At 38.6% G+C, this 25,777-nt stretch overlaps 1 protein-coding gene across 16 annotated transcripts in view; it reads left to right on the top strand.

The window, feature by feature from the left end:
- HDAC9 (histone deacetylase 9) overlaps positions 1 to 25,777 on the top strand; it is a 420,133-nt gene that overhangs the window by 265,359 nt on the left and 128,997 nt on the right. For all 16 annotated transcript variants that reach the window (XM_069860332.1, XM_069860322.1, XM_069860320.1 and 13 more), the window contains 2 exons: positions 17,706 to 17,883; positions 23,526 to 23,659. In XM_069860332.1, the coding sequence (XP_069716433.1) occupies positions 17,706 to 17,883; positions 23,526 to 23,659 (312 nt within the window). The remainder of the gene's footprint in view (positions 1 to 17,705; positions 17,884 to 23,525; positions 23,660 to 25,777) is intronic.

Raw genomic sequence — 25,777 nt, 5'->3', positions numbered from 1 at the left:
TCTGTTCACAGTGCAGCTAACAACTGCTGTGTTACTAGAGTTAATTTATTTCTGATAGTCATAGTGCCAAAGTTTCAGCTGTTGAAAAATTCAAGTGATCATAAAGGAAGATCCTTTGGGCATCAGAAATATTACAATCAGGTGGTTTAAAAAAAGAAAGAAAAAGATTTAAAGTAAAAGAACACCAGAGCTACACAAGTAGTGCAAAAAAACTGCAGTGAATCTGCAAAGGGAACACTCCACACTTTTTTCCAAGGTAAAAACCCACAACCCTGTATTGTGAAATGTCTTTTCAAACACAGACATAGAGAATGAAATTGAGGGTTATAAACTAGTAGCCAACAAAAGCAAGAAAGGCTGGAATGTTGGTAACCAATTGCAAGCCCAGGATCCAAGCAAAACATCTTGAATTGCTGGTACTGTAATAAATTACAGTTTTCACTTTCGTATTCTGCAAGTGAAAACAGCACTAAGTCAGGCTTGAGAGAGGGAGAGTAAAGGATGACCTTTTTAATTCACCCACACCAATTACAAGTAGAGGAACTGCAACATTGAGCAGTGAAAAAGGAAAATACAAGACCCATCATTGTGTGAAGGGATGGATCCTGATCCCATAAAATCATGTTCCTGTGTCGCTGAAGAGTTAATTTTCAGGCAGCAATAGATGAAAGCCAAACCATACTCTGGGATGTTCTGCTATGGTGGCTGTTATCTCATTTTCTTCCATGGATTAATTTTCCCCTCTTTAACTTTAATTAGATAAAAGTTTAGGGGTGGGAGGTGGCCCTGGGCTGCTCAAAGGGCAAGAAGTGGTCAAGAGCTGGTTTCTCTCAAGCTTTGATTAGCCTATTTGATAAGTGATACTGAGCACCCCAATTGGTTAATGAATGAGAGGTTCCCGTGAGGTAAGTGGCTGGGAAATTTAGCCTCCTCCACAAAGACAGCAAATATATAAACTTCTGTCCCTCAGTTACATGTCTACTGTGGTTAGGAGTAAGGGTGATTTATATCCTATCTGGGTCCTGGAGTGTATCTGCATTGATTGACTCCCTTGATCTTGACATCAGTCACTTGGGCTTTCAGAGAAAGGGGAACATAGGAGATAATGAAAGCTACATTAAAGAAGACCTTAACATTTATGTAAACGTTATTCTATCTTCAAAGGCAGAACTATCTTTCAACAGAAAGGAGATTTATTTCCTACTTGAAAATATTAGAAAGAAAAAGTTGCAATATATTTAATATCAAACTTCTAGCTTTGGTACTGGTCTCAGCTTTTGGGTTTTAGCTCTTATTTTTTTACTAATTAGCATTATAGTTAAAAGGGTTCCTTCACACTCCCTGCAAATACTGATGCAGACACACTAATGTTTTGTGCAAAGAGACATTATCCTCTCGCAGTGGGAAGAGGGAAGAAGAGAGAGGGAAAGACAGAATGAACAGTTCAGAGAGTAGGAGCAGAAGCGTAGAGGAAACATTTGGAAAGCTCATCTATTACTGTCTATTGAGTGTGCGGCTTTTATACATGTAAATCCATGGCAGTAGAGACCAGAACTCTTAAATAAAACTAAAATGCACCTCTCAAATGCTCCCCTAGTGAATATCACCTACATAACAAGATTTCCCCGGCTGGCTGCCAGGTTCCCCTTGGCCTGGAGAACAGAGGGCAGGTTTGGGGCATGCTATAGGGCTGGGGGAGAGCCTGGTGAAAGCTGGCAGTACCCTCGCTCTGCTCAGTGGGTGACCCAGCAGGCCAGCTGCAGCACGAGCATCAATTAAAGCAGCATTTTCAACAATGCTGAGCAGAAAGTTAATTTGTATAACTGAGAAGCAGGGCCACAGTATCATCGCGGAGGGCTGAAAAAGTGCACGAACTCCTGGGCAAACATCCCTCACTCTGCAGGCAAAGAGGATGAAGAGCTGTTATTCACCAAATCCTGCAATGTTACAGTTGCGAGTTTTGTTGAAATTACAAGATCAGTTTAATAAAGGCAAGACAGTTTTTCTTTGCACTATGAGTAGTAAAATTCTGGAGTTAATTGCTGTGGGCAATTGTAGAACTAGCAGTTCAAACAAGGACTAGACAAATTCATGGACAGGAGGGTCATAAGCAGATATTAGAGGAAAGAGGCAGGGATGTACCTCCAACACCTATAACGCAAAAATTCTGCATGCTGGGAGAGTATGAGGGGAATAAATTGTAGTGGAGTCATGCTCATGTGCTTGCAGTAAATAGCATCTCCTATTGTCTGAGGCAGTACTGGGCACGATAGACTAATCTGATGCAGTAAGGCATTTCTTATGTTCTTATCTTCTTAAATCTGATTTGGCTTTACCTGGTTCTTCAGTCACAGCCAAACTTAGATTCTTCTATGAAATGTATTTACTTTTTCCTGTCTAGTTTCATGATAAAGAACATTTCTTCTTTCTTTTTCTTAAGACACAAATTATTCTCCACAAGACAGGCAGTCAACAATACAATCCTTTCTCCACCTTAGCTATGGGTCCCAAAAACCTTCAAATCTTTCTTCACAATATACAATATGCAAGTAATGTATTCCTGAAGTAAAAGACTAACTGTTGTTAAAACAGCCTAAAAGTGCAATAAAGTCCTAACATAAAAATTATTAGGTAGAGAATTTATAGTCCAGAATCATGTTATTAAGCATGACAAGAATTAGGACAAGGATGTAAGGCTAAGCAATTAACATTAAAAAAAAAAATCTGCATCAAGTGTTTGTATTAACTAATATGTTTTTAGGAGGAGTACATACAAATAAAGTCTTAGTTGCTAAGTCCTAAATGGCATGTTTGGTAACTAGCAGACATAACATTTGCACTTTTAAATGGAACATGATCCTCTTTCTGGGAGAACTGGTCATTAAAATGTAACCTGCAGAGCTGGGATATTCCTGTGGTAATGAATAATTTCTTTGCAGTAAAACCCTGAGCACGAAACACATACAGTAAAGAGAGAAGGGAGAGGAAGTTTTCTTCTTTTTCATCTCATGCTGAAGATTTTCCCTAATCTGAACATAGAAATAAAGAATTTAACAGTTAGGGAGAAAAGCTTTATTTTATCAGCAATATGAGGACAATAAACTGTAACTATGCAAATCAATAGAAGCACCAAAATTCAGTAGTCTTCATGGTCTTATACCCTTTGTCTTCTACTGAGACAAGAGGAAATGGAAGGGCTGGCATTTGCCTAGGTTCAAAACAAAGTGACATTAATACAGCTGGTCAGAGCAAGGTAGCAGCAAGTACAAATTGTTTCTTGGACAGTGTCTCTGGACAGATAACATCCACAGAATATTTGTAACGTTTAGTTCTTCTATATTGCTTGGCTCATTTTCTGCAGTACTTCAAACAAACTGACCTATAAGTGCTAACATCCCACCTAAAAACACCCTAAAAAGAAAATATAATAATCAAAGTACAATCACAACATCATGAAAAACACACTCTGGAAGGAGCTGTTGTTCAGGTGTCTCCCCTGTGTTAGGTGGGGTTTAGCTGTCCTTGACTTTGTGGTTTCTGCTCTCCCACTTCCTCACTCTCAAATAAACAGTAATTTCTGGCAAATCAAAGAAAAAACACACCTGACCTTACATTTATACCTGTGATTTCGTAGGTCTGCAGTGTTATTCTAATAGGGAACTCATGACCAGAATTTCCCAATGGATTTGTTGGCTTCATCTTACAGAAGTGAACAAGCATGACTCCGGCACCGGAGCTGTTGAGCTGAGAGATAACACCCGTGCTGATAATCAGCCTCTAGATCAGATGCTGAGACCTTCACTTAGTGACCGAAAATCCAGGCCCGTAGAGCTATTCGTAAATTACAGTTCCAAAAACTCTTAACTGCTCACTGAAAGGCAGGCAAACCCCTGTCACCAGCCATCAGAACATCCACCGGGCAAGCAGCCCAGCTAAGCAAATGGTTTGGCCCAACGTGTGTACAAGCCCATAGCTTTAGATGAGAATCACACATGTGCATAAAATCTGCTCTAGATGAAAATGCTGCCTACAGAAAACTGCATTCATGCTTTGTCAGGGTGTAGCATTTACTCAAGGTGATAAATCATCACTGTTTCTCCACCCTCCCTCCCTCGGCTGCACAGTGACTAAATACTCTATCAACCAAATCTTTTAAGTCAAATCAACCTTTTAAAAATTCCTCTTTCTTACTGCTCTACCATGCACGGGTTCACAAAATTTAATTACAATATTTTTATCTGTTTGGGATCAGTACTGTTTCCTCCTCCCTGTGTTTACTTTCCTTCAGTAGCTGACATCAAAATGTTTTCTGGAATGCTGGGACTAAATAAGTTATGCTTAACTCAATATCTAATACAAATAGCCCTGGGGAAGCTCCAGCAACACAATCATAAAAGCTACAGTTTCTTTTAATAGCTTGCCACACTTTGCTGATATAGTATTTCTCTAATCACCAATCTTTACGTGCCTTCCTGACCTTGGAGCTTTCTGTCCAAATGACTTTGTGGTATCAAAGGCTCGTGTCATTGGAAGAGTGAATGGCTTTCATTTTTCTCCCCAAAACTTCCGGCTCCTGGCATCTGCAAAGAATTATTCCAAGCAGCGTTTGCTGCCTCGCGGCCACTGCCGTGCACTGGCCTGGCTGATGGAAGCGACTTTTCCCAAAGAGGTTATTGTGGTCAGTGGTGGGTGGGTGCTGCAATCGGTGCACAATCCCTGCTTTCTCAGCTGATTCTGTCTGACCATTGCGCTACCACAACCATATGCTACAGCGATTAATTACTGTGGGTTTTTTCGGAAGGCATCAAATAAATAAGGTATATTCTGTTTTTAGAGTAGAACAGAGCAGTAAACAAACTCCCTCCGTAACAACCAAAAATTTGGAAGTCTTAGTATTTCAACAAAGGTGAAGTCTTCAGTTTAAAAGCTTTTTAAAAAGTAACTGCTGCAGGGGCACCCAGGGGATCAGGGTTCACTCAACAGAGCCTCATACTGTATGAATGTCCAAAAATCACAGTTGTGATGTCCTGGCCAGTTCCAGGGAATGAGAAAGTCAACACCTGGATCCAGAGTCTCAGTTTTTTTAACCTGCATAATTCATCTCTATTAAAGCTGAATTCTTGTTCTCTTCACTCCTTTCCAATTTCTTTTCTCTCACTTTTTGTCTTTTTTACTTGAGTTCCTTACATTTGCCACTATTTTTTTTCCTCTTAATTTGAAATGTAACTGGAACTATATGGGTAGTTATAATGCTGAAACAACGTAAGTGAAAATCTTAGCTTTTCTGTTTGTTTGTGGTTTTTTTTTTTTTTTTGAGGGGGAGTGGTAATGAAAATGATTGTCAAGATAGGTTTTTTCATTATTTTAAGTGTATTGCTGCCTCAGCTCAGCAACTGCAGTCAAGCACTTCTAATGTTGAACACTCAACTGTTGCATCGCAAAGGACAAACTGCTTGAAATCTCCATAGTGAGGATAGATAAAGCCAGGATGAGATAAGGTGTCACAAAGGCTCAGGGAGGTTAAAGGACTGGTATAAGCTCATACAGCTGATCAGCAACAGATAAAATTTGAAAACTCTGCTTTTTCTTCTAAGAGACAAGATTTAAGATTAATCCATCTCTGAGGAATGCTGTCTTATGTATTTCAATTACTTAAATTAAATTTTAATTCAAAGAATGAAAACAAAACATCTTCAGAGATCCAAATCCTCCCAAAGCAACCTAACTTGACCCAAACCTCTCTCGGGGCTTTCAACCCCTGGTGAAGCTTTTTAAGCAGCATGGCCCTGTAACCCTTTCTTAAATGAAAAGGATAGACTCTTACATCCACTCTGCCCCTGGGAAGAGGACAGTCACCAGAAACACAAACATTTCAGAGCCAAAGGGAGCCCACGGCCCCCTGCTCAGGGCTTATCACTCCTTCCTATTTCATTAAAATACTAAGATTAGGTGAGACAACTCACACCTCTCGTTTAGGCACCAAGCATGCTCCCTCATCACCTCAAGCTTCCTCCATGGGAATTCATTGTCTACAACGGGACCCACAGCCCGTGATCCCTCTCTTGGCCAGGTTATGTAGGCAGAAATACATGCCTGTGATGTGAATGCCTAATAACAGGAGAGATTAATCTCCCTAACTAGCTTTTGCCTCAGACATTCCCCAGATCTTTTTTAAGATTCAATCTTGTATCTAAAATCTCAACGCACAATGAATTTCTTCCTGCAGTATGAAGTTGGAGCATGTTATTTCCACTGTAACAAGATTGGGTTTGCTCTTAGCCATCATTGCACGGGTAGAAAAACTTTGTTTTCAAAGGAGTTTGCCCTTATTAGCTTGAGTAACTTCATGTAATGCTTTTTGTACTGCAACAGCATGTTGAATCTCCAGGCGTTTCAGCTATTACCACAGAAATACAGTCAGCTCTGAAAGGGAGCTCAGCCGCTTTACTATCTCATACATAAATATGCTACAGATTAGGTGAGGTAGCTGATGCTCCCACCTGAAATTGTACTGAACCCACATTTTCAAAGATTTATCTAGGCGGACCAGTTCCTGGATGTACTTAAAAGCAGGAGAATTCTCCAGCTCATTAACAAGTTTATATAAAATTCACTGGAAGACTTGCAATTTCATGATCCCCCTCCCCCAAAAGAATAAACTTCTGAAACTTCTTTAGGATGCATACTGTATTACAACATTGAAAAATATCGCCGTGGGACATCAGGGTTTAAATCCAGGTTTAAAAATATTAAAAAAGAAAACAAAAAAGGGCCTGGCCAGATTTTAGGTTGATGCCTCACAACACACATGAGGAAAACAGAAAAACAACCCTGTCTTTTCTTTCCAACTGTGTATGGTAACAGGCTTCTAAATTCTCAATAGACTGACTAAAAAGAAGAAAAAAAAAGGCCAGGTAGCAGCAGTCAGACTCTTCTGAATTAAATTATATCCATATGTGCAGCACATTTCAGTGTCCAAAGGACCACTTGGATGTGTGAATCTGAACTTTCATGATGAAGAGTCACTATTAGGTGTTTAATTGCTTTAATTAGGTTTGTCTACTGAGAGTAGCAAAGAGAAACCACAGTACTCGTAGTCAGAGGAAGATTTGGAAAAGGACAGAGGGAAAGAGCCGAGAAGCTTATTGCCTGTGGTTGGGTCTCTGGATACTGTTAGCTCTCTGGTTGGGCTCAGGGCTAATCCTGTTGTGAATACGTCTTGTCTTGTAGAATATTGACAGGGATGCACGTTGCTGGGCTGATGGCATCCAGTGCTTTGAACCCAGACCCGAATTATCCAGCCTGCCTTTGCGGTTCTGCAAGGATCTGCAGAGCTGATCCTTGCAGAGCTGCAAAGAAAAAAAGAAAAAAAAGAAAAAATTCTTCACAGAAAGGGTCATTGGGCACTGGAACAGGCTGCCCAGGGAGGTGGTTGAGTCACCTTCCCTGAAGGTGTTTAAGGCACGGGTGGACGAGGTGCTAAGGGGAATGGTTTAGGGTTTGATGGGAATGGTTGGACTCGATGATCCAGTGGGTCTCTTCCAACCTGGTTATTCTATGATTCTATGGTCTGAGATACGTTTACCAACATCCATTCCTTTTCAGCAGGGTTTGCAGGCCACCCCTGATGGCATGGGTGCAGGGTACCAGCTATCACGAGACCTTCAGCACTGCTTGGCTTGGAGTGCTGTTGACATGGCTCTTGGGATTTACAGTGGCCCTGAGGGCACCATGCACACACCACATACCATATTATGGGACCACCTTTCCTTCTGGTTTCTCTGAGCAGGTTTAATCCTTCCAGAGGCTGTAGGGAAAACAGACTGGATTTTCCCAGCAAGTCTAAGGACAGCAATAACCTCAACAACACAATAGCCAAGAGGTTTCTGGAGCACCTTCACTACGATGGCTCTGTGTGCGTCATGGGGAAAATCAGCCTTCCTCTACTTATCCAGTCCAGGGCCTTTTGCATCCAGCCTAAAGCTATGGAGTATGTGTGCTTAAAGTTGTCTGTACCGTGCCTAACAGCTGTGACATTTTATAGTCCCCATTACCCTGATATCTTTCTCCCACCCTTTTCCAAATCCAGCACAAACAAACCAAAACTACTTCTTTCTGTACACCTCTACTACTCTCTGTTGTAATAACAAACACTGAAAGCCACAGCTCTACAATATTTTCTAACTAAAACAACCAGAAGTAGAAAATATTATTGATTTGATGCCGTTATTACTGATGCAAGGGTTAAAGAAAGGACTTCAAAATCAGTATTTGTACTCCCTGTCCACTTTGGAATCATAATTCAGTCTTTCTATACCCTGGTTTCCTCACGGAAAAATACTCTTTATGTAGCAGATGAATTATGGATTATTTTCATTATGGACTTTAATAGGATGGCTTCATATACACAGAAGTTATTACAGAGGAAGAAAGACATCCTTGCAAAAAAATAAAGCAATATATGTGCAGTAGTGTATATAAATGCACTTATATATAATTTAAAAAAAACCAAACAAACCATCTCATGTTATGTTGCGTTATACATCTATCTAAAGACAAAAAGGACATCTCAGGAATTACGCCCATGAAAAGATTTAAAAATGAATACTCCATTGTCAGACAATAAGCAAGTGCAGCCTTGTATTCAGCATGTTAGTACTTAACAGTCCTGCCACACAGGAAAAAAAGAAATCCAAGCACTAAAAGATTTCATTTGCTACAGGTCCCAAATCTAGAGCATTTGGGGACAGCTATAATGTTATCTTGAGTGAACACAGGGCCAACATAATTAGGAATAAAGAGGTAAGAAACAAGGGGGATTGCCTGCATAACTTCACTTCGTAAAATCCTCCCATGGAAGGTGGCAGGTAGGAAATCTGCATAATAACAAGCTTGTCACAAGACAAGGCCAACTAAACACAACAATTAGAATTAACATTTTTCTTTGACTGGTTCTCAAGATTTCCCCTCTCCCTCCTCCAAGGTCTCACAAGACGTAGCTAAAATTGCAGCTATCAATTTGGTGTAATGTTTTTGAGTACATATTTTTAACAAGTGCGTGGATGCAAGAAGACTGTCTCTCTTCTTTGCGGGCATTCCTTTAAGCAGCATCTATTGAGGTGCCAAATCTTCCTCTCAGACATCCCAGCAAAAATCCAGGATATATTTCTCAGTTTCCCTCTAGCCTAGCTAGACTTACGTCTGTGTAAATAATCCTGTCTGACCCCAAACCAGAGCTATGATGTGTTATAAATAATAACTTATTATTAGAGAAGATTACCTTCTCCACTGACTGTCAGGTCCTTTCTTTTTAGAATTACTGGAAGCCTTCTGCTTTTTGACTGCATCCACACAGCTTTCAGGACACAGGGTTTGTGTTTCCCAGCTGCCTTATCTGCCCCTTCCTGACTGCTCATAGTGTTCTGCTCAGCCACTGACTCCAAGAAAATCTCCACCACGTGGATGTCCTCCAAGGACACTGTGGGGCCACCCTGAAGGAGGCACTTTAGGGAATGCGATGGAGCTGACCTCCAGGGCTGCCATTCCCAGTTATATAAATTGAGACAACACTGTCTTAGCTGATCTTTAAAAAAAAAAAAACCAAAACAAAAAAGAGATTCTGAATACTGAGCAGCTATTCTCTGAAAAAAATAGCCATTTTCTAAAGCAGAAAGTTGGTTTTGTTCCATATGCTGAAAATACAAAGAATAATTTATAGGTATATAGAACAGAACAGAAAAGGTCTGTTTTGCTGTAGTTTCTTTTTATTTTTATGCATAGCATTCTTCCAATATTAAAATCCTGTGTTTTTTAGCATCTTGAATTCCACCAACATTTCACCATATACAACTACCTCTCTGTGTGCCAAAATTGAAGAACTGAAGAGCTGAGCATTGGAGAGATAAAAATATTTTTAAAATACTTTGGGATATTTGCAAATGTGTCTGTGTACATACATATTATTTCAAGAAACTGTACAACTCTTACTACAAATGTGTTGGAGAAAGTAAGTTTGTTGACATTTTAACCACATTGAAGTAAGGTGTGAGATTTGGTAATAAACCTGAAATCCCCAGAGAGACAGAATCTCTCCAGTAAAGGACTGGAACCTGGTATCCACCAGGTTACAACTTGCTGAAACACAGGCAACAAGAGAAAAGGATGATTTGTGTAGGAGAGCTCTGGTGTGGGCAATGGCAATATGTGGGCACATACCTATTGGAGTTTGCGCATCAGCTACAATGATCCCTGGAGAAAGAACAAAGTAAATCACCTTGGTCGCAGCTCTTATATTTGCTGGCAATATGGTCCATTGATGCTCCCTGTTCTGACCTTGTGTACCTCCATACAAGCAAGAAGTCATCTGCAGAGGGATTCTGCACATCCTCATGATTTTATGCGCAGACAACGATGTGTTAGTGTGCTTGAGCCCTATTCTGAAGGGTAAAGTTTTCTGTGTTTCTTTCTTTATGTATCAGACCCAAGTAATTTCTACTAATTCTACAATAAATCCTGAAGTCAGCAGAATTGCCTATAAAACCAGAGCAGAACCTGTTGAGGTAGGCAGAAAACACAAATCTTCATCAAGGCTGCTGAATTTAGGCTGGACGCTATTTCTCTGTGTGAAAGCCAAACTAATGGTTTTTCTCTGAAAAGAAACCATAGAAATCTGCCAAGAAAAATAGTTCCAATGATCAGCAGAAAGCCAGAAGTAGCTGAAATGACCTGCATAAAGTACCACCAAATTGATTTGTTAATACTGTTGAAGAGAGTTAGGTGATATTTCCTGGTACGATGAAACAGATGGGACAGGTGATTTTTCATTAATTAGTTTTGGCCAACTAACAGTTTTGCTCAATGACTGCAGGAAAAATGCTAGGATCAGGTATTTATAACCACTAAACACTATTATAAAACCTATTCATTCTTTACATCCAAGAAACAAATACTTGTTAATATTGAAAGTTAGGGCAAAATGTAGACAACTGTATTTTCCCGTTCATATTAATTTCTGAACTTTTGTCTTCTTTTATTGGAAAGCACCAAATGACTTCAGGAAAGGCTTGCAGTGTTTATAGTAAAAGGAATCCTCTTGAGAGGACTTTTATTAAAAAAAAAAAAAAAGAAAAGAAACAATGCACAAAACATTCAGGTGGTCCCTTTCTGCCCTTCATTGTACCTCTAATAATTTAGATATTTCTAGTAAATCTCCAGAAGAGTCAGAAAGTGAGGAAAAGATTCAGCCAGGAGAGCAAGGTTTTGAGGAGATGCTACATTTTCTTTGGATGCATCCTGCACACACTGCTGAGTCAGCGCTTTAGCAGAAGTGAGAGAAGTTTCATACCTGCCAGCATGAGGAGCGGAGGAGGCAGGTCTTGCAGGAATGGGAACCAGGACTAAAATCAGCAGCTCAGCTGGACTCCTGGAACTTCCCTCTGGTAGAAAGATTTGACCCCAGCCCTGACCCACACACTTGTTCACGTAACCCAAGGCAAGAAATATATGATTTGATCAAGGACCATACCCTATTCTTTGTTCTTCTCCTATTGCTTGGCCCACTAGACAAAAATGTCTTTTTAATATCATGTTTTGCCAGCCCAAAGGTCCTCCTGCCCTAGAAGAGAAGGATGGCACCTGACACACAGTTGATAAGATCTCATTTCTGTTTACCCATTTTCTAGTCAACACTGTGTTCATGAATTACAGCAAGAGAAAACGAAATTCTATAAATATCCTATATAAATATTCTATAATATTTCTATAAATATATTCTATATATAATATACATATTTTATATATATTATATTATATATATATAATATATATATAATGTGACCTAATATACCCTGATGCCTCAGGGCTACCTGTCCTGTTTCTTCCCATCAATGATTTTGTTTGATCTAAACCCGTTTCTACCTATTCTTTCTATGTGTCTATACCCAAGTTTAGTATTTATTTTTCATAAATATGCTGATTCTGAATTTGCGGCTGACTATATTTCAGATAGCGATACTGATTTTTTTTTTTTTTTGCAGTTTTATTGTAAGTGATGACCATGCAAATTTGTGGTTTTACATGTGGTTTTGTCAAAAATAGTATCAGTGGAGTTTCTTTGCCACATGTTTTTAAGTGACAGAGCAGCTTAAAAGAGCACTTCTCAACAACACATTAATTTTCAGAGATAATTCAGACTAATTTCTATTTAGGTTGGATAGATTGATAGAAACAGGCATTCCTACACTTCTACATTTGTGCACACAAATATTTTCAGGAGATCTCATGACCTATTGTTGTCCAGTTCCTGAGAGCAGCTAGTTATGGTTTTGTTCAAGGACAGCGTGCAGAAAAATAGTTCACAAGACTTCTAGGTAAAAAGAGCTACAACATCCGCTTACCTACACCTCTTTTTGTTTCAATATTCTTTAAGAATTCATTGCTCTCTGTTGTCTGGGTTTTGTTTGTTTTTATTTTCCCTGCCAGTTCTGGAGATAACCAAGGTCAATCCTACTAATATTTTCATGAGGTTCATATTCCTGAAGCACTATTAATTAGATATATCCAAAAACTATGAGAAGTTTCTGGGTGCCCAGGATTTCTGACTGTATCAGAGTTTGTATGATGCAGTTTTTGTTTGGGCCAAGGCTCCTCTCATGGGCACCTTAAAGAAGGACTGAGCTTTGCAGCAAGTAAATGCTGTTTTGATGGGGTCTGGAAGAGGCTAAGGAGTAGGAGCCACTGGATGAGATAAAGCAACAGAGCAGGCATTAGAAATATCCTTCAGAGGAAGGAGCTGGAAGAACTTGGAAACAGCAGGTCTTCCTGCTGATCAGGCTTTGTTTTCCTTTTCAGTTAGTGTGAAACTTCCTACATCAAATCTATATTTTTCCTCTTCAGTAATAATTGCTCATTTTGGTAATTTTCAGAAAACAATGTGGAAATTATAGGAAAAAGAGTAATAGAACAATCAGATTGCCAAAAAAAAATGCTTTGAGAGGGAAATATCTTGTAAGGTTAATACTATGGAATGTCTTTGGGCAAGGGAAGAGGAGAGGAGGATGGGTGATACCTGAATGACTTTTTACAATTAATGGACATTAGCATACATTTAAGACTTCAGCAGAAGGCAACAGAGAAACAACAGAAGGCTATAGACATAGCCACAAATACATAAGATATTATAAGCAGTAATATTACTCTAGGAATAGCAAATTTTGAATTCCTTAAGAGAAAAAAATTCTACCATGATAAAAACCAGTCAAAGAATAAACCCTGAAGAGAGGTGTGTATATTCATGTACACACTTACGTTTATGGTACAGACATACTAATCCTGGGATTTATTTAGCTGCGATTAGGCTAAATGTAAATGCATCAAAATAAATTAAAAATCAAACTGTTGAGAGGCAAGAATAATTTTTTGAGTAAAACCATATATTTTCACTGCAGAAAACATAGCTTGAAGGAACATTAAATCATAGACAATTTAACTATACTTTATCATCCAACATAGACCATGCAACAATCCAACTGAATACACTTGTCAGCCACCAACTCTCACAGCCACTAGCAATAAGGGAGAGGTTCTCATTAGAAACCTAAGAATATACAAAACATTAAGCACAAAAGTGTACAAATCACACATCTATGTGAAAATAGTATTCACAAAAAACCAAATTAATTCCAGGTTCTTCTAAACAACAAACCTTACAGTTATATTAGGAGAATAACAAATATTTACCTCCTGTGCCTCTATAAGGGTCATTTTCCCCGTAGATACTGGTTCTAAAAATCCTCCTTCAAACAATTACTGAGGGCCTGAACTGGTTTTTGAGGAAGACACTGAACGGCCCTCCACCCACTCCAGCAGAGACCTTAATTGCCTACCTCTACTAATGAACTAATCTCAGGCACCTGGAAGGAGCAGGCTCCATGCCGGGCAGACAGGGTTCAGGTTACCTGAGAAATGCTCCAAATATATTCACACAAATCACTAACTGCAGATGTGCAAATACTGCTTTTGTCATATTGCTGGCAAGATGGACATGTGTTTGCAGTGTTGTAGCACATAAAACCTGAAGATGAATTCATTGTGTTGCTTTAATCCCTTCCAGAGCCCAGGTGGGCATGTGGGGAGCCAGATAAGTGTGTTGATTATCCACCTTACTCATTGTGTTAATCCACTTGCTTGCATGACACAGAGTATCTCAAATGCTCACAACATAAATACGTAGGTGCCTGGAAAAAATATATGTTCTTCATGAGTGCCTGTTGTCTGTAAAATGAAACCTAGTCAGGAAGTTAGCCTAAAACTTTGGCTAAAACCTAAACAAGTCCAAACTTTGCGGATGCCTAGAGTTTTTAAAATTACAATGAAAGGATCTAGAGTTCATCAGAGGATGTAAGCAAGCCTCAGTGTAAGCCACATGAAAAAAACCTACTGCAGTTTTAAAAAAATTAGAAGATTTTCACAAGCAGACAGTTCTTCATGACCTCAGAAATTAAAATTGGTGTCACACAGCTTTCCATCCAACCATCTGCAAATTTCTCCTCCTTCTCTGGACTGATTATGCTGATAAACATGTGTCAAAATCTAGGTATGTGTCTGGTTTCATTTAAGGAGGGAAGAATGATATAAACAAAACACAGTTTAACAGGAAAACACAAGAGAGCAGGAACAGGCTTTCTTTTTGGGTTTTGACAACTTGCTGAAATATATTGCTGTCTGACTCTTAAGTGATGTGCAGGCTGATTAGCATTAAAAAAGATTATCTTGATTTGTTCATATGCTTGAAAAATAGTGTTATTTCTATTGCTCACATAGACAAAAACACCTAATCATTTTATAAGCAAAGATAGAAATATCTTTCCCAATTATCTATATTTTGTAGTGTTCCAGATTATGTTTTTTTCTTCTTCAAGACACTCTGATAAAAGACCATCACCAACAACAACTAAAAGAAACAAGACCAAAAAACCATAAATAGACCTTTTTTGGGTCAGAAATCTGGACAGATTAGATTTTAGATATTGACTGAATGGCAAATTCACAGCTTCACTGAAAACGAATATGCAGGTATTGCACAAATGAAGTTTAAGTCTGGAAGTAAAAGAAAGGCAGACAAGGCATCTCTAAAGGCTAAGAAGTCAGTCTACTGGCACAGAGAAACATCCAAACAGAAACATTTGCACACAGTATGAATTCCTCCTTAGTGCCAGCTGAATTTCCAAGATTTCCCTAAGAAATATATTTAAATAAAACTGTTTAATGCCACCTGCCAGAATATACTGATGCACACTTACTGTCTTAGGGAGCATTCTAATATGGAATAAACCCTTTCATCTTCTGTACTTCAGTGATTATCAGAAAAGTGAAAATAATTAAAGAATTGTCATTAGTTAGGGTGAACACTGAAAGGCAGTGTCAAAAATCCCCTTAGTCAAACTACACCAATACCAGTTATTTAATTCATACAATGAATGCAGCCCATGAGGCTGAGGAGAGCAGCAAAAAGAACAACCGTTCCACTGATTTTATTTATGGCAGTAAAACTCTGGGAAAGGAAGGGCTTCTGCAGGTAGGAGTTTGTCTTCTTCCAAACTAACTCTCATGCTTTGGAAGGGCAGGCAGGAGGTGATGAATACACTAGCATCAGATAGTGCTTCACCACTTAACCCTAGGATGCAAGAACTAATTGTGTCACGGACAGCTAAATACCTCCTGTGCCTCCGTTAGTGAGCACTGAGCAAGCATTGAGGAAAGTGAATGCTAGATAATCACAAAGGAATTTATCTACTTTCTGTTCTTCAGGGAAAATATTCAACACAAAAGCATCCATACATTCCTCACTTCTCCTTTCCATTCAAACACGCCCCCAGCAAAAGTTACAAAAGATGTGTATGCATGGAAGCACAAAATTATCTCCTCTAAAAATTTATCACAATTAAAAAAAATAGGAAAAACAAGGCACTCAGGCATTTCAGGGGACAATTCCTGAATGTTATGTTATATGCATAAAGAAAGGGGATACATAGGCCTCTTCAGATATCTCAAGATATTTCCTGGAATATATAACACCATCCTGTCATCGTACATTAAAAAAGCAACAGGAAAAGTTGAGGACTGTTTTTAAGGAAAGGGAAATGGTTTAGTGACCCCAAACCAAGATACTTCTTGTAAAAGCTCTTTTTGCTTACTCATATTTTCTTTCTTTATTTAGTCACTTATGACAAGGTCCCAGGTGATTTATCCTTCTCATAACCTTGTGACTTTTCACTGAAGTGGTGACCTTAGATATTAATGTGGGTTTTGAGGCTTCCTTTTAAAGCATTTGTTCTCATTTCAGCTGTTATCGATGAGCACTCATTCTCATAATGGATTTTTTTTTTACATGCAGGGTTGACATTCTCACTTCCATTGGGGGGCACGGTTTAGTATTTGATAGGAATGATTGGTCTCAATGATCCGGTGGGTCTCTTCCAACCTGGTGATTCTATGATTCTACGGTTCTATGATTCTATTGATTCATTTCGCAGCATGCAAGGGGCTGGGGTACTCCTAGGTGCCTCTACCTGTCCCACCGCAAAGCCTGAACTCAGCTTCACCTCTCCAAACCTCCAGAAATATCTCCTTGGCCAGGCTGGGACAGGCCTTTGAGCTGCTGTCTCAACCAACAGCACACAACACTGCTAACTGATACTGGTTTTTAAAATTTTTTTTAACAAAAAAAGTCATATATACACCATAAATATATATATGCATATATGTATACTGAGCCCAGGTGAGAATAAATGGAGTCTACGCTTCTAAGACAGAAGTGTGAGTTCTAACTCAGTTTATACTGCAAAGCAGTTTGGAAGTCTCTCTTGCAATCACTTTCTGTTGAGCTTCTAGGACTACGTGCACAAAAAAAAGAAAAAAAAAGAAAGAAAAAGTCTTGAGCTCATGAAGAAATCTTACTCTGTTGAGTGAGAGAGTGCCAAGATTTCTACTGACTTCAGCAGGATTTCAGCCTTTTTAATGCCAGCGAAAGTCACCATTTGTTGACAAACAAAACAGAGGAGGAAATCACCCTTTCTGCTTTGTCTCAGTCTTTCCACCACTGCCTATCTTTCCTGAAGTGTTTGGGACTGCCTACAGCCCGCAGCAGACAGGACAAAAAAAGATCTCATGCAACAGTTCTTGAATCTCTAAATGGGTTGTGAAAACCCATGTGCGAATTGTCCCTGTTTTCCAAGGAGCTCTGGGAACAGAGTCCTCTGTAGAAACTTGACTCACTGTTGCTCAGCAAATTTGGTACTGAGCAGTAAGGACCCCACTTTGCATGTTCAGTGCTGTAAGAAGATTTTGTATGGGGTCAACACATGTATATTCTAACATCATATTACGTATTCAATATATTAAGGAAGCCTTTGTCTTTTGTAAGCCTCCTCTGCCTGTGAAGTCATCTTTTCCTCTGTCAAGAACTGACAGGTTGCCTGCTATCACCTGCTCTCCAGCAAAGTCAGTAGCCCACACTGTCAGTGTGAAAACATCTGTTGGATGGATTTATGGACTAGGTCTTAGGTGTGAGTTGCTGTGGGGTTTTTTTTCCACACTGTTTATTACAGCCCTGACCTAATGAACTCAATTTGTTGACATGTTTCCCTCAGTGTCTTACTTGATCCTGTCTCACATTTCTTTCTACTGTGCTGTTTTCTTGGAAACAGGAGTTCCCTGCGCATCAGCGTGTCCACCAGTTACAAATCTACCAGGCTCAGATGGCTACAGTTGGCGTGGCAGGATTAGATAAACATCGGCCGGTGTCCAGGAACTCATCTTCCCCCACTGATTCCACATTACCTCACCCAGCCACGGACCAGCCCAGCCAGCATGTCTACACTACTGGTAGGATTCCCTAAAGACTGCTTTCAATAGGCAGGGCGAATGAGTTTGTCCATGTAGGATCAACAGATTTAAATGCCTTGAATACCTCCTGCAGCAATGCATTCAATTTTAGCCCTACTGTTCCTCGATTTTATGATGCTGTACTGGCACTAAGTCAACCAGTGCAGCTGATAAATTACAGGGTTAATATTCACACAGTCATAAATTATTATCATTGACTGGCTCAGGCAGTATAGCAACAGGTGCATTTTTGGTGCCCTTAAGTTGTTTATAGCTTTTTCTTTCATTTCCCTAACCTCTTGTTCTTTTCTCTGTGTTCCTGTTGCCTGTTCTGTAAAGAGACCACCAATAAGTTGAAGACCACCAGAAAGTAGGAAAGCTGCAATATAATTCTCAACATCTTCATTTGACGAGTCAGTCTATGGTACAAGGCTGCATTCCATTCAGAAACAACAAAGCTGTAGCCATGGCTGGAAGGTGATGTTGGCTACAACTTTAGTGTCTTTTAGCAGTTTTCTGGAGTCTTTACAAAGGAGTATTTTATAGTTGGGCCTTGAGCAGTTTAGTCATTCAGGGAGCATTTCCTATTGGTATGGTCTGGGTTGTCCAAAGCAAAGTGATTAGAACCCCCAAAATCTTCCATGAAAGGAAGAAAAATGACTGCAGAAAATCCATTTCTCACTATGAGTAAGATAACCTTGCAAGAGGGTCCGTCATTTTAAAAGCCTGAATCTCAATATAGCATTACAGCAAGGTTAGAAGTGAAGGTTCAATGACCACATGCACATAAAAGGACAAATATACTTGGAGGTACTTTTTAGCCAGGTTTCTGCCAGCAGTATCAATTCCTTCGCATCAGTTGGCAGAAATTACCATGCTCCAAAAGCTCACGGCTCTTCAGGCCACGACCACGGATTGATGTGGGATAGAGTCCTTAATAAGCACTATATATGACTGTGCAACACAGTGCACTCTCCTATTTTTCCAACTAGAATGAGAACCTGGAAAGCAAAAAAATATTAAAAGTCTGCAAAAGAAAAGGAGGTGTCTTTAAAGTGCTGCAGCTAAGTGGGTAAATGGATCTAAGAGGCCATTCAAAGATAAAAGGCATAATTTCTTCTACTGTAAATACACCGTCAATTTAGGAGTGTCAGTTGTTGGGCAACAAATATTTGGACTGTAGAGAAAGAAACATGCTAATTCACTTTCCATGAGTTTAGGCAGAAAGACCAGTTGTATATAAACAGGATTATTAAACCAGGCCACTATTTTTCTAGTTGTTGTTCATAGAGTCCCCAAAACATTGTAAACTCATAAAAGACTCATGGAATGCACCAAAATCAAGCTCACTGCGTGTAGGCTTCAATGTCTGAAACACTTTTTTTCTTGAATTCTTGTTTATTCTTTTATTTAATCTTATTTCCCCCTTCAACTGCTTTTCACAATAATAATGTCTACTCGTTAAAAAGAAATAATCCTAGTTCCACGTTCGTTTCAAGTTTGTGCTTCTGCTTCACCATTTCTTCTCTGTACCTTCACCTCTTTCATGTCCTCTAGGTACTGACTGGAGACATATGCAGTGCTGTAGCTGCTTCCAAGATGTAGCTATGCTAAGAGCCAATAACCCCTGGATGATTGACCAGTTTGCAGGTCCAACAGAGCACACACCTCTGCATTTACAATGAAGATTTCCTTTCTGCTTGAAGAAATTCTTTTCCCTGACATTCCTTTAGGCTTATAAACTAACATCTATAGCCTACATCACTGCAGTTTCTGACTAATTGAAACAGAGATATTTTCTATATTATGAAATTTACACCTTTGGAATGACAATAAACAGAGACTTTGCAACATTAACAATCCTAATACAGTTTCTGTGAATAACTAGACTGATATTTGTATTATTAATATATAGTATGCTATAGGATAGCTTTATTTGTGAATAATATTTCCTGAGTGTGGATGGTGCCCTAGCTTTTATTAGTTGATCAGTAGGAAGAAAGAAACACAATCCCAATTTTTCACCTTTTCTTATATAACCTTTCCAAAATCCTTTGGAATGAAAGCCCTGAGCAATCTAGTCAGATCACAGCGCTGAGCTACAGAGGGTTGGACCACAGTCCTCTGGAGGTCCCTGCCATCCTGAGCCATCTTATGGTTCTATGATTTGCTCCTTTTAGAGAGCACAAGATGCAACCAGCCCTTGTCCACAGCAGTTGTAACACTACCATTTTTAAATGCATGGAAGGGAGGAATGGGTGGGTAGAATGGAACAAAAATCTAGTGCTGCATGAAGTAAGATCAAATTCAGACTTTCGATATTAATGTAAAACCACCTCTTTGCCTTGAATTATTTCTTATAGTTTTTTTTCTTTTTTTTCCCTATTTAAAGACAGTATATTCTTAGAAGAGAAAAAAGGTGGAAGGATGAATGTTGTAGAGAATATTACACAGGGATCAAAATGAGCCTATAGTTTTGTGAGTCATAGGAGAAAATGCTCTTAGCTAAGTGTCTGAATGGAATCAGAATGGTGATGATTGTGAAAGCTATGCAATATATATACAATATATGCATATATGAGTTAAAGATGGAAAATAATAAAGTTCTCTTGATGTTCATTTAGATGGATTTCAAAATATTTGACATTATTTAGTTCAGATTTTTTTCCCGTATCATTTATTGGATATTCTTCCCTTGGGTTTTCATATTGGTACTGTTATCCCTCAGGGCATTTCACCTTCTTCAAAGCATGTTGTTAGCCACCAATTTTTAGGACTCTTGCTCTCCTCTCTGTTGAAAATATTTTTAGAAGAAGCTGACCTAAATAAAATATTTCGGAAAAGAATGAGTTAAGGAGTCACTACCAGGAAGAGTTTGTGTTTTCTGACTTAATGCAAATTCAGTTTCTTCTTTCCTGTGTCCTCTAACATTATACAGTTCAGTGGTGCCACCATTCTATTCAGTCACTAGGGCCACATTCTGACCTCGGTAATATTGGTGTAAATCCAGAATAAATCCACCAGTCTCAGTGGAGCTGCTCAGATTTACTCAAGGAATCTGAGAGCAGAATCTGGTTGTAAGCATTTGTTTGGACAGAGAGTATAACTATCTTTTATATTTCACACCAGTCTGCAATTGGAAACAGTTGTCTCCCTCTCTCTCTCTTTATTTTTATTTTTGCTTTTTTTTTTTTTGTGGGGGTGGGAAGATTTTTGGCTGAATTCTGTAGGGAAATCCCACAGGCTATTTTTAGCAGCAGGCTCTAGTGCTGCATTATGGTACTGGAGCAAGCACATGTGCTGTATCACCAGCAGCCACACATCTAAATTACTTGGAATCCTAAGTCAGTATAGATGCTTGCAATAAATGAAAACATATATTCCAGTCTTTTCTTAAGCCAATTAATCCTGCTAGAAATAAATTTTACTCTCGATGATATGAATATCTTGGTATTTGAAAGAATGGAGTAGATGCTTCTGCCATGCAATACTGGCCTAACCTAATTAAACTGATTCTGTATTTGGACAAAATAATCCATGTGCAATAAAATTACATTTTTAGTTATATTCTGTTTTGGAGGAAATACTAATGCACTTAGAAAGGGTCATCAACCAGAGGGAGCATCCTGATTGCATAGTTTCAGCATTTCATTTTAAAAACACTGTTTAGTTGCCACACTGATACAGGTCATCAAAAAGTGTCATTAAATATGTGTTAAATACACATATTTAACTTCTATTTACTACAATTTGTATTTCGCAAACCTGAGCTTTTAGGGAGCATTCATTGTTAGAATAAAACATTCATTAAAAGGGTGGCAGGCAAGAGATTATTTCAACTTTCAGATACATTTGTTAGTATTTCAGTAGAGTTTCCATACAAACGCATTGGCTATCACTCTGCCTACTTCTGAAAGTCCAGATGCACGTGTGTTTAGCATCTCAACACCTTGCCAGGTGGGCAGGGCATGGGAGGAAAGTTTTTCCTGTCTAATGGTCTGTCCTTATGGCAAACCGTACGATGTGGATATGCAACAGACTGTAGAAGTTAAAACTTTGGGTGCCAAGAAAAGGAAAGCAAGCTATGTAAGCATGCTCTTTCTTCTATGCACACTTGCTATTTCAAATAACTTATAAGATCTGATGATAGAGCAGCAAAGCTTATGAATGGTACAGTGCAAATAACTGCAGAGAAAGGAAATCATTAACTGCTTTGGCAATGCCAGCAGAGATTTTAAGCTGCTTTAGTTTATTAGCTCCAGATTTTCACTGGTTCCTTTTTATTTGTTTAAAAGAAAACAAACCAAGAAAGTAAATACAATAATCTATTGCTAATGAACTATTTTGTTTGTTAGATAATCATTTAGCATAAACTTAGTCATGCTACACGTAGGTATTACGTTTGTGTTCTCCTTATGCTAAACTTTGTTGTATTATAATTTTGGCTTAAATAGCAAGATCCCAAAGGATCAGTTCTAAAGTGCATGAGCTAAGAAATATGGCAGTATAAATATTTCTGTATGATTTCTGGCTGGCTTCTAACTGAATTGTCTCAGAGCCTTTACTTTGCACTGCCCACAATATATGCAGACTCTTTTTCCATAGAGTTTTTAAACACTTTAATACAGTTCAATATCCATTCAAGAACTTTGCTAAATATGGGTGGTATTGAACATGTTGTTGAATCTGGACTTTTATTTTGTGTTTTCTTTACTGGCTGACTTTTCAGTAGCAGGCTAACACAATTTTCCCAGATCTGTGTTGGCATCCCAAGTAGTGGTGGCACATGAGAAAGAGGTTTTGAACGCCAAGTTTTGCAGCTTGGAGAAACTCTTAGAGTCCCTTTCAACTCTAAGGGAAGAAAATTAAAAATGTTTCCCAAATGAAAAAAATTCACAGGGGTAAGGAAAATATTTTTTGTTCCAGACATTTCTAAGGGAAATGCAAACAACAAGTAAATAAATAAAATTATTTTTCATTGTTTCAGATTTGGTTTGAAAGCCTTGAAAATTGAGTTTAGCTCAAACCTACTCACTAAAATTTCTCTTTTTCTCCCAATATACAGCTACAGAGCAATGTGGTATTGATAGCTGTTCCATGTAAATTCCTGTCCTGAGCATAGGAAATTCAGAAGGAACCTTGCATTGAAGTCTAACAACAGGATTTAGTTGTAATTAAGTAGTGGGAGGAACATCTTTTTAATGAAAAAGAACTCTGGCTGCCTCTACTGCAGCTCTCGGAAACTTTCATATGATAGGCTTTGAGATCTGAAATGAATATAGTATTAAGCAGTACAAATACAGAGTGGCATTACCATTTCAAAATCTATTTTAAAAGGTATTTCTGAATGATTTTCCTTACACTGCTATAAATATATAACCTTTTCTTGTTAACTGCCTTAGAGAAAGATGAAACAAGTGATTCAGTAATAGGACTGATTTTTTCTAGCTATAGAAGCTTTAACAAAACACCACTCAATTTCCTTTCTTCTTTATCTTTAATTGTATTTATCAGTACAATTTCTTGAGAATTCACTTTTGCCTTATTGATTTCACAAGATGTTCATTGTAAGTAAAAATTCACACTCTCCAGGCAAAAAAGGGAATTAAGACTGTTTCTTATTTTGCTGTTTTATGCTACAGGTGTTGTATACGACAGTCTGATGCTGAAGCACCAGTGCATGTGTGGCAACTATGCTAATCACCCTGAACACGCTGGAAGGATCCAAAGCATCTGGTCAAGGCTGCAAGAAACTGGGTTGCTAAACAAGTGTGAGGTAAGAAAAAATAAAGACCACGTACTTGTCTTGTTGAAGTAAACGGCAAATTTATTAAATCCTAAAACTGACTTCTATAATAAGAGAGTAACTTGTCTTAGGAATTATTTGGACACAACTGACAGTGTTAAAAGAATATATTTTAGGAAAACATACTTCCCAAGCAGAAAAGAATTTACACACTGAAAATCTCTTATGCCCATGCATCAGAATATAAAATCCAGACATGACTGTGTTCCTCACCTTGATATAGGAATGTAGACAAGCGGTAGTCAAACAGCTAATGCAGTCATTTCAATAGCACAGTTCTTATACTTTTTCAGGCAGCTAAGGATTTTACTTCTGTAGTAGCATAGAGCTTTTTTAATGCAGTTTGTATCACTCAATAAGCACATTGCATCTTGTTCTGGTTTAGACTTTGAAGTCGGCTTCCGTAGCATTTTCAGTACAATGGGTACCATGTCTTCTAGGCAGTATCAGAGTAACTGGGAAACTTCCTTCTGCTTTGTCCTCCCTCATAAAATTACGTATCATAAAATTACGTATCAAGGTTAAATCAAATATGGACTCTGAGATTCATTTACAACTTGGATTACCGAAGAACAGTCTCTTCCTACCATTCACTACTTCCCATGAGCTGTGCAGCACTGTTAACTTCTGCAGAAGCCTGTGGCAACTGAGGGCTCTTACTGCATCTTTGATTAGCCACTAGCCACTATATGTGAAGACTTTGTGCAGGCAGCCCAGCGCAGTGGGCAGTGAGGTGCTACAAGCACGATAAATGGTTATGTTGTATACGCTCATCTAACTAGATGGCAGCACTCTAACAGGCTAATACCTTTTTCCAGCTTGGAAAATTTTTTTCAGTCTTCAGAAAGACTTTATTTTACCAAGGTCCTTAAGGCCACATATCACTTGAGTGGTTTCACTGGTGGGATCACATGCTTAAGGAATAAGTTAAACACGCAGCCAAATGCATTAGTAAAATGTGGCCTAGTTAACTTCTTGACTCAGGATGTTTATTATTCTTTATCATAAAGAAAAGGTAAAAAAAGAAAGAAAATAAGTAAACCATAATGTTCTACTATTACCTGCTTTCATAAGGAATAAGCAGATACTACCAAAGAGTAAATTGTGTGGATCTGCAAAAGGCATCAATAAGAAAACTGATACAGGTTAGTATGAGGTACATGCAGTCCTATAGTTTCCTCAAAGATGCAAAGATTCCTATTACAATTCTGCAGTTTCAAAACCTGAAATATAGCCTACTGCATCTTGCAAAATGCAGTGAATAGGCAGAGAAATTAGTTGCTTCATGTCAAATGGCCTTCACTTAATTTTGACTGTCATTGTGTGCTTTGAAATAAAGCTGGAATGTGAAACGAGCTGTCAAAATGTGGACTCTAATGATAAAATTTTGAGGAATCTCAGTGTGAAGCTGGTGGGTAGATCTGGTGTTTATCTTGATGCTCCTGTGTAGGTAAAGACAGGATATTTGGTGATGCAATCTGTCCTGTGCTTCACTGAATTACATAGCACTTGCTTGATGTCAACAGTTCTGCTTACTTTTTAAAGTAAGGAAGGCTGCAGTGATTCACATAATTAGTACTCTGATTCTTTACAAAAAGTTGCCTAGCTGAATATATGACTCGTGTCACTAAGGAAGCTGTTATTGCATTATTCAAGAAATAATAGGCCACCATTAAGTAGCATTCTGGAATGTATCACACAGGTTGCAGAGTCAAAGTATCATGGGCAACTGCACTGTCAATTTTACTGACTTCTGAATGCTCACTCATGGAAATTACTATTTCTTAATATAATTTCTCAACGTAACTTCCCACAATTTCTGCCAGAAGGAGTGGGAATACCACTGGTCAGGTTTTCCTCATACACTGCCTCATGCACCCAGTCTGAAGTGCAGCCTGGGAACGGCAGCCTGCAACAGCCACTTAAGGTGATGAATCTTCTTTTATTCTCCTTCAATAAAACAATAGTCCCACAAGAGGGCTGCATCCGACTCTTTGTTGGAAGAGGAGTTTCAGGATCAAAGCTAGTTCAGTCAGAAGTAGCTTAGATCTTGTTGCCTTGAACTGTGTGCATCCTTAGCCACAGGCT

Source organism: Phaenicophaeus curvirostris, chromosome 6 (genome assembly GCF_032191515.1).
Source record: "Phaenicophaeus curvirostris isolate KB17595 chromosome 6, BPBGC_Pcur_1.0, whole genome shotgun sequence".
Classification (NCBI taxonomy): domain Eukaryota; kingdom Metazoa; phylum Chordata; class Aves; order Cuculiformes; family Cuculidae; genus Phaenicophaeus; species Phaenicophaeus curvirostris.
The sequence above is the reverse complement of the archived record's forward strand: the minus strand, read 5'-3'. Positions and strand labels throughout refer to the sequence as shown.